Source organism: Cajanus cajan, chromosome 4, assembly GCF_000230855.2.
Source record: "Cajanus cajan strain Asha chromosome 4, NIPB_CcT2T_4, whole genome shotgun sequence".
NCBI classification, from domain to species: Eukaryota; Viridiplantae; Streptophyta; class Magnoliopsida; order Fabales; family Fabaceae; genus Cajanus; species Cajanus cajan.
The window spans coordinates 60,132,028-60,140,821 of record NC_138520.1 but is presented as its reverse complement, the minus strand read 5'-3'; the positions used below and the strand labels follow the sequence as shown (position 1 = coordinate 60,140,821).

Genomic DNA, 8,794 nt, shown 5'->3' with positions numbered 1-8,794 from the left:
AAAAAAAAAAATATGGTCTAAAAGATTATAATTTAACTTTCAAAGGAAAGTAATTATTATGGGAGAGACATGTAGCAAGTGATTTGTTTGCTTCTAAAAATAATTGCTTTTGAATTATGACTTATAATGTAATTAAATAACATGTCAATAAAACAATTGACTTGATTCGTAAATATCATTTGAGAGATTATAAAAACATCATGCAAAATAATTTGTTAAGGAAAAAATGATATTAACACACTTTTTATGAGAAGAATTTAGGTGACTTTTTTTTCTTCATGAATATGATCTATATAGTGTTTCAAAGCTGATAACTAAAAATTATTCTACACTCGTAAGATATGACTTCTACTGGCCAAATATATTTTAACCCAAAAAAAAATCGAACTTGAGAGCACTAGAAACTTTGGTGATTTTACTAATAATAAATGAGAATTATTAAATAAAAATAAAAGTTATATTATTTAATGAAATCACATAAAATTTATCTAAAAAAAATGCAATAATAAATAAGAAAAGCATATATTAAAAGATATAATAATATGCTAATAATTATTACACTATTGAAAATGGTTGTAAAATAGAAAAAATAATACCCCACAATCACACTACTCTTTAAGTCTCCTTGTTTCTATTAGTTAAGATTTGGGATCAAATCTGACTTCTTTCGTATTTTATATTCTTTCATGCAAACTTACATTAAAGTTGAAATAAACAATTTGTAATCTCACTAAAAATAATTTAAAAAATTAGTATTTAATTATGATTTTATATGAGATTATGTCTTATCATAATTTAAAATATTTCTAAAAAAACATAAAAAATGTTAACTAGATTTGATTTCTATCCTAAAAATAAAATTATAACCAAAAATACTATACTACTATTAACACTTTAATTTTTAAAAAGAGTCTACTTAATAAAAAGAAATTATACCTCCTAATTATTAAAAATATTTATTAAAAAAATATCATTCAACATCGTGAATATAATGAATACTATTATTACCTTCTTAAATTTATATTACCAATTCTTTACCTATTAAATATTTTAACCTTAAATTGAGAGATTGTGGATCCCACTAAAGGGAGCATAACACAGTCAAATTCAAATGAAAAGTGCCTCCAAATTCCCTCTGCAAACCCAACGGTCAGGTGTTTTCAAAAACCTTCCCCTCTCTGTCTAATCATCTCATTTCTCAAACTTGGTTTTCACCCCACATTGACAATTCTCATCAAATTCTGAACCTTTTCTACCTACAATGGCTGCTACACCAAAACCCTTGAAATCTTGCACCCCCATTTCAGTTTCCAAGGTGAGGGTCATCGTCAGGGTCAGGCCCTTCCTCGCACACGAAACCTCATCAAGAAACGGCGACCCCATTTCGTGCAGCTCCGTCCTCGACCAAGATTTCGAGTCTCCGCAGGACGAGGTTGCCGTTTATCTCAAAGACCCACTAACCAGGTCTCATAAAGTTCCCACCTTTGGGCTTTTCTCTTGATGAATTTTGGTTTTCACCATGTGGGGTTCTCACTGTTTCTGTTTTTTTCCGTTTTGCCTTAGCCGGAATGAATGCTACCAGTTGGACTCGTTCTTTGGGCAAGAAGATAACAACGTGGGTCAGATATTCTGCAGAGAAGTTAGTCCCTTTGTTCCGGGGATCTTCAGTGGATGCAATGCCACTGTGTTTGCTTATGGGGCTACTGGAAGTGGGAAGACATATACTATGCAGGTGTGAGTGTGATCTTTCAGGAAACTTGTTCTTCAATTTGTTGTAGTCAGGGTTTTAAATTGTGGTTGGCTGGGGGTTGGGGCTATTGCAAGCCAATTCCTGCATATGTGATTTGCAATGTCCATGTCCTAACCTGGTTGCAGTAATTTTCTTTTTTTCATACATCTTTTTTTGTGTACAATGGTCGCACCAGGTTCGAACCTAACACCTCATGCATACTATCTCAATCTCATTACAAAGTCAACTCCGTTGGTTCACATCTTTTTACCTTGATACGTGAATTAGTTTGTTTTTTTCAGTAAATTCTGAATTTTGAGTTACGACGATGAGGATTTAGGATTAGTATCATGTGGTTTTGCAATGTCATAGATCCTGGTTATATTTTTCCGAACATTATTCCAGATATATGAATTGGTTTTAAATTTGAGCAAAATCTAAATTTTTAGTTAAGAGAACGAGGATTTTGGATTAGGGTCATGAGGTTTAATGATAACATAGGTCCGTTCTGGTTATCTGAACATTAATCTAGCAAGTTAGGATTATGGGATTGGTTTTAAATTTTGGTTGCGTGTGTTGTTTTGGAGATCTTAAAAACTACAAGGTTGCAGCTGAAATTGTGGTTGGGAGCGAAGTTTAAAACCATGATCGTTTATGGGTTTTCTACAAGGATTTAAAAAAGTGTATCCTCTCTTAGATTCTTTAAATTGGTGTTACCTATTTGTGAATTTGAATGCATAGCCTGTTTGGTTTTGTGCCACGTAAGACAACATGCATGTCTGATTTGCACGTCCTACGTATAAGCTATAGTTCATTAGGTTCTGATTTTCATGTTTTTGATCCACGTTTGGAGCTTTTGACATAGAAACAAACACACATTCATAATAGTTAACGGGATGAGGAATAGCACCATTTTTTTATGTTTAATAGCATGGGTCATGGTTATATTTTTCTGAATACTAATTGAGCAGGAGGATATAGAAAATTTATCCACTCTTGGATACACTTTGTTGTGTTGAGTACTTGAAATGAACCGATGCTTGGTGTTGCAGGGAACCGATGAACAACCTGGCTTGATGCCACTGGCAATGTCCATGATCCTTTCTATTTGCCGAAGCACTGGCAGCACAGCACATATTTCATACTATGAAGTCTACATGGACCGATGCTACGACCTCTTGGAGGTCAAGGCAAAGGAGATTTCAATCTGGGATGACAAAGATGGGCAAATTCACCTCAGGGGACTATCTCAGGTTCCTATAAACACAATGTCTGAATTTCAAGATGTTTTCTCTTGTGGAGTTCAGAGGCGCAAAGTTGCACATACAGGCATCAATGATGTCTCTAGTAGGAGTCATGGAGTGCTTGTAATATCTGTGTCCACTCCTTCAGCTGATGGCACTGGAACTGTTGTGTGTGGAAAGTTGAATCTCATAGACTTGGCAGGTTACATCCATATACTCAATTGGGGTAATGGATTAGGAGCACTTGTGGTTATATGCTCATGTGTTTAAGATTGAATCAGGTAATGAAGACAACAGAAGGACCTGCAATGAAGGGATTCGTCTTCAAGAGAGTGCCAAGATAAACCAGTCCTTGTTTGCGCTGTCAAATGTGATATATGCATTGAACAACAATAAACCAAGAGTGCCGTACAGAGAAAGCAAATTGACCCGTATATTGCAGGACTCTCTAGGTGGAACAAGTCGTGCACTGATGGTTGCTTGCCTGGTAAAGCTAGAGATTTTATGGTTCTTTTCTTCTCAATTTCTGTTAGTCCACTAGATTTTCAGATACATAACAACAAAGAGCTTGGGTAAGAGATTTGTTAGTTGAAGATTCCTTGTTCGACCACTGGAGTGACCAAGAGATTTTCTTATTAGTTTACTAGTTTACTTCACTTGTTATCTATATTAGATTCAAAATTTTATTGTAGTCCTTTTCTATTTATATTTCAGAACCCAGGAGAATACCAGGAATCTGTTCATACTGTTAGTTTAGCTGCTAGATCAAGGCATGTTTCTAATTTTGTACCTTCAGCTCAAAAACAAGAGACCCCAAAAGTTAGAGTTGACATGGAAGCAAAATTGAGAGCTTGGCTAGAATCAAAAGGCAAAACAAAGAGTGCACAAAGACTTGGGTCATTTAATTCCCCACTTGTGAAAAAAACTCCCAGTTGCATAGTTACCCCTGCCAAGAGATCTATTACCTTCAACAGTTCAGTGAAGAGGGGAAGAAATGCCAACAATCTAGATGTTCAACATACTAATGGAAGGTGACTAACGGTCCTTTTCTTGCATACATAATTACAGAAAAGTCATTTTATCATTGACTTTCGGTTGTTTATATTTTTACTATGTAAGCAGGGCATTTGCTGTGGCTTTTGGAAGTTTACTAGATGGTGAAGTTCCTTTTGATTCTTGCATGGAGGTGAGTATCAAAAGTGCAATACATGTATAACATGTTCAATAACCCAAGTACAAACATCATTCGTATTTCATACTTAAAAAAAGCCAAGCATCATCAAAAGAAGCAAGAAAAAGTCCATCAAGGAACTGTTCTTGGTTTCATAAATATTTTTATTTTCATTCACAGTGAACAAAACTTGGCATCTTTCTTGAATATAATAATATTCAATGCTATGCAGAACGCACAATGTGGTGTCAAGGACAATGATAACAAAGAGACTGAGCATGATGCCGATAAGGCTGCATGGGAATCATACAAAAATATACCCGGTGTGTCACTACTTTGTGAAATTCCTGAAATTAGTTACATTATTTGACAATGTATGTTGGAAAATTTAGGTTTTGAAACATGTCTTTGTATGTAGTTGAATCATCGAACAAGGGAGTGAACTCAATTACAAATGAGAATAAAGATACAGTACAAAGTCCTTTAAGAAAAGCCCTCTCCCCCATCAACATCAATGCCAAGCAAAAACCCCTTGAGGCATTGTCTTTCACACAAACACCTTTTAAGGCAACCTGCTCCACTAATAAAGGGATACAAAAGAATGGCACTCCACTTGACAAATTCAGCACACGAGGTTCTACGCTGAAGGTAAAGCTAATTGTCTAACTCCACTAATAAATGGACTTTTTGAACCACCATACTCATCACCAATTTTTTAATATGCAGAACTGTCTAGTTCAAGAATACGTTGATTTCTTGAATAATGCAAGCAGGTAATCCAAACAACCCTCCTTTGTTTTGTATCTTGCTATTTTCTAAAGCATATATAGTCTGTGAACCTTCTATTAAGGTGTCTTAATAATGAGTTCAACTCTTAAATGCAGAGAGGAACTACTCGAGTTAAAGGTACATGCTGGCCTGTCACAAAAATGCCCCATATGAAGAGCTATTTCTTTATCTGACCCTTTTTCATTTATTGAATACTCCTTTTATTTTTCTCCATTTTGTAATTGTTGGGATTCAATTCCTTCAGGGCATAGGAGAGAAAATGGCAGAATACATAATAGACCTTAGAGAAGAAAGTCCACTAAAATCGGTTAGTATAAAAGAATATTTACAAGACAGGTACTGAATTAAGTAAGCATAATGCTTTTAGTGATGCTTTGGTTTTGGCATTTTGTAGTTAAATGATTTGGAGAAGATTGGCCTCTCTTCCAAGCAGGTATTACATTATAGAAGCATGCTATATTAGTTGAAAATTTGCTTCGAAAAAGTGTCGACAAAATTCTAACTTTTACCACTTTTTGCAGGCCCATAATCTGTTCACTAAAGCTGCAAAAAAACTATTCGAAGATAAAGCTGAAGATTCAATACTCAATTGAAATCCATTCTCAGGATTTTTCGGCTAAGATCATGTGTAACTTTTATTCTTTTCAATTTAGTATATCATTGTACCATTGCCGCAGCTAGCAACCTATGTAGCTTGCTTTGTGTTATTGTTGTAACCTAATCATAAAATATTTTACTCATTGAAAAAGTGTGATCCTTGTAACATGGTATCAATTACTCTTTTCTTGCCTACAGTCAGCATTGTTTATGATTTATATTCAATTGAATGAGCTCCACGTCTACTAGTACTACCACTTTGTCTTCCACCGAATTGAAGTAAAAAATGACAACATAACAGAAGCGCCAATCTCTAATGCTTTTGGTTGGGAGGTACACATGAATGATGAATCATTCTCATGGTTCAGTTGAAAACAATCAATATTTTTTTGTTGAGATGAAAAGAAAAAAAAAACTTGCATCAATATGGAAAATAACTATTTTTGTTTTTTAATTATTGGGTAGGGTTTACAGCAAGGGATCAAACGATGTCATTTTGAGTCTAAATAAATAGATTGACCTATTTTAATTCACTACAATTAAAAAAAATTAAATGTTTATGTTTATATAGTTGTCATTTGAAATTTTAATTAATTCTTTTCATTTGTATTTGAATCAATAATAGACTTAATTTAGTGATAGAAAATATTATAGTTCTTTATTTTATTCATTAAAAATAGGAATATGTAATTAATTTTTTATTTTTTATATTAAAAAATTTAGTGAGTCGACCTACTTAATCCAATATCCCATTGTGGGTCAAGTTGGGTTGAGATTTTTTTGACTCACCAAAAAGTGAGTTGGGTTGGGTTGGTCTATCTAAAAAAATAACCCGAAATGATTCAACCCATTTAAGTTGGGTTGGTTCACTTTAACACCTCTAAACCAAAGTGTTTTTTATCATGTGTTTAGTCTATTTTTCTTACTAGGATATTCATTGATTTAATGCACATAGCTAAATCAACATAGGTACTACTAGGTTGGCCTAGTACTGGGAGTTGAGATAATATGTACATAATCCTAAGTTTGAATTTCATTGTTACCATTGTAAATTCAATGAATAAAAAAAATAACATAGGTGAGATCTTATTTATTTTGCAAACAAGTTAAGTAATAACTAAAAATTTAATTAATAAACTAATTTTGGCAAAAAAAAAATATTAAACTAACTTGTTGAATTAGAAGGATTTAGTAAAATTAATCGTTAAATTTAGTGATAAATGTAGAGATACTTATTCCAAGAGTAGAGATACTTTACTCAATAACTCATAATATAAATTCAAAGCATTAAATTAAGAGTTTTTACTCAATAACTCATAATTTATATTAAATTTCAACAATTTAATCATTAAATTAAGAGTTTTTTACTCAATAACTCATAATTTATATTAAATTTCAACAATTTAATCATTACATTAAGAGTTTTTAGTGAATACACCAAGTCTACAACTTTTTGCAAAATTTGAAAAATATTAGATACTTCATTACATTAATTCAAATTGATGTTTATTCATAAAAATATATTATACATTAATTTGAATCTATATAATGACTATAAATAGTTTTCAATTTTCGTTAAAATTTGTAGTTATACTTAATCTAGTTATTAAGAATTTTTAATTTAACGATTGAATTGTTAAAATTTAATAAAAATTATGAATTATTAAGTGGAGTAATTTTACTAAGTTACTTTTGGAGTAAGTGTCTCTCTGTCTTTCTCTCTCTATATGTGTACGTGTGATTTACTTTGTTGATAAAAAAACTTGGGTACCTTTATTTTTAGGATGTTTGTTAACTTTTTAACTGATCATTGTTTGCTTAAAGATAATATATTCTATTAAGAAGTTAAAATAATTTGAGTAAGTAATATAATGATTAAAATAAATAGTATAATATTAAAGAATAAATTTTATTAAAGTAAATAGTGCAACATATAATAAGAGTTGTTAAACTATGATGAAAATGAAAAATAATCAAAGGGTACAAATTTAAAAGAAAAATTTTATAAACCGATAAGATAAAAATCATTTATCAAAAGTCAAATAAATTTTAAAAGAGCTTAAATGTTTTTGTTGCATCAAATTTAGAATAAATTTATTCTTAATGCATCAAATTTAGAATAAATTTATTTTTAATATCTCAAATTTAAAACTATTTTTTTAATTCATGAAAATTTCTAAAATCTTGTAGTCCCTCAAAACACTAATAACACATTTAAAAGTGACAAATTGAGATAGTTATACAATATCAGTTGATTTTAATGTAATATTTTCACGAACATAGATATTGGTAAGTAGATTTTGTATAACAATATTTAACAAATCCTCTAAAATATTGAGTATAAGGATCAAAACATTTTTTTAAAAAAATTGTAGGAACAAAAAAAGATCAATTTTAAATTTTAAAAACTAAAAATAAATTTATCTTAAATTTAAAAGACTAAAAATATATTTAAATCATTAAAAAATTAGTCAAATAAAAAAAAAGTTAACTAACAAGATTTGTGAAATATACTCATATTTTTCTAATAGTGGCACCTTTACTTTGTTGGGTACTAGAGGGAAAAGAAAACTTCAATAGCGGAAGCACACACGAGAGAAACAAAAATAGATAAACAAACTCAGAAATTAACGTGGTTTGACACTTCTTGCCTACATCCACAAACACACTCAACAAATTAATTTTATTACTCCACTTGCAATTTTTACAAGGATAAAATTGCAAACCCTCTCACACAATTTTTGCACGAAAAAATTGCAAACCCTCTCTTGACACACAACTACCCAAGTCCCCAATACACCCAAGAACTAGAGTTGTTGTGGTGAGTAGACCCGAACTATCACCCTTTATTTATAGTAGTAGTCTACCACTTCCCTTCTTCAAAACTACCTGATGTGAGACTTTGGAGGATACCCATACACATTGGGCACAACATATCCTCCCTTCATCCAAAGTCTCACATTAATCTATCATCATTCACAAATTTTCTGGCAAAACTTGGAACCTTTTCTTCACAAGTTTTATGGGTGAAACTTGGAAATCCCTTCCTCACAAGTTTTCTGGTGAAACTTGGAAACTCATTCCTCACAAGTTTTCTAGTGAAACTTGGAAACCCCTTCTCACAAGTTTTTCTTCTCACAAGTTTTTCTAGCGAAACTTGAAAACCATCTTCCTCACAAGTTTTTCTGACGAAACTTGAAAACCTCTTCTCATGAGGGCGGGACATCTTTTCCTCCCTGGTACACTGCTTCTCTTCCTCCCTTG

General features: G+C 31.8%; 1 protein-coding gene across 1 annotated transcript; it reads left to right on the top strand.

Annotated features, from left to right (window-relative positions):
- Positions 1–1,119: 1,119 nt before the first annotated feature.
- Positions 1,120–5,725, top strand: LOC109788917 (ATP binding microtubule motor family protein). Its single transcript, XM_020347785.3, has 13 exons — positions 1,120–1,464; positions 1,564–1,732; positions 2,782–3,175; positions 3,255–3,460; positions 3,688–4,004; positions 4,096–4,159; positions 4,377–4,467; positions 4,563–4,792; positions 4,871–4,917; positions 5,029–5,050; positions 5,178–5,240; positions 5,328–5,366; positions 5,455–5,725. Exons 1-13 carry the CDS (start codon positions 1,262–1,264, stop codon positions 5,524–5,526), a joined length of 1,917 nt encoding a protein of 638 aa, XP_020203374.1. The 5' UTR covers positions 1,120–1,261; the 3' UTR covers positions 5,527–5,725.
- Positions 5,726–8,794: the final 3,069 nt, after the last annotated feature.

Bases quoted from the DNA above. Each gene is read 5' to 3' on its own strand.
- LOC109788917 (XM_020347785.3), top strand. From the start codon at position 1,262: ATGGCTGCTACACCAAAACCCTTGAAATCTTGCACCCCCATTTCAGTT. The intron at 1,733-2,781 runs GTGTGAGTGTGA...TTGGTGTTGCAG, and splicing joins GGAAGACATATACTATGCAG to GGAACCGATGAACAACCTGG. The intron at 4,793-4,870 runs GTAAAGCTAATT...TTTAATATGCAG, and splicing joins CACGAGGTTCTACGCTGAAG to AACTGTCTAGTTCAAGAATA.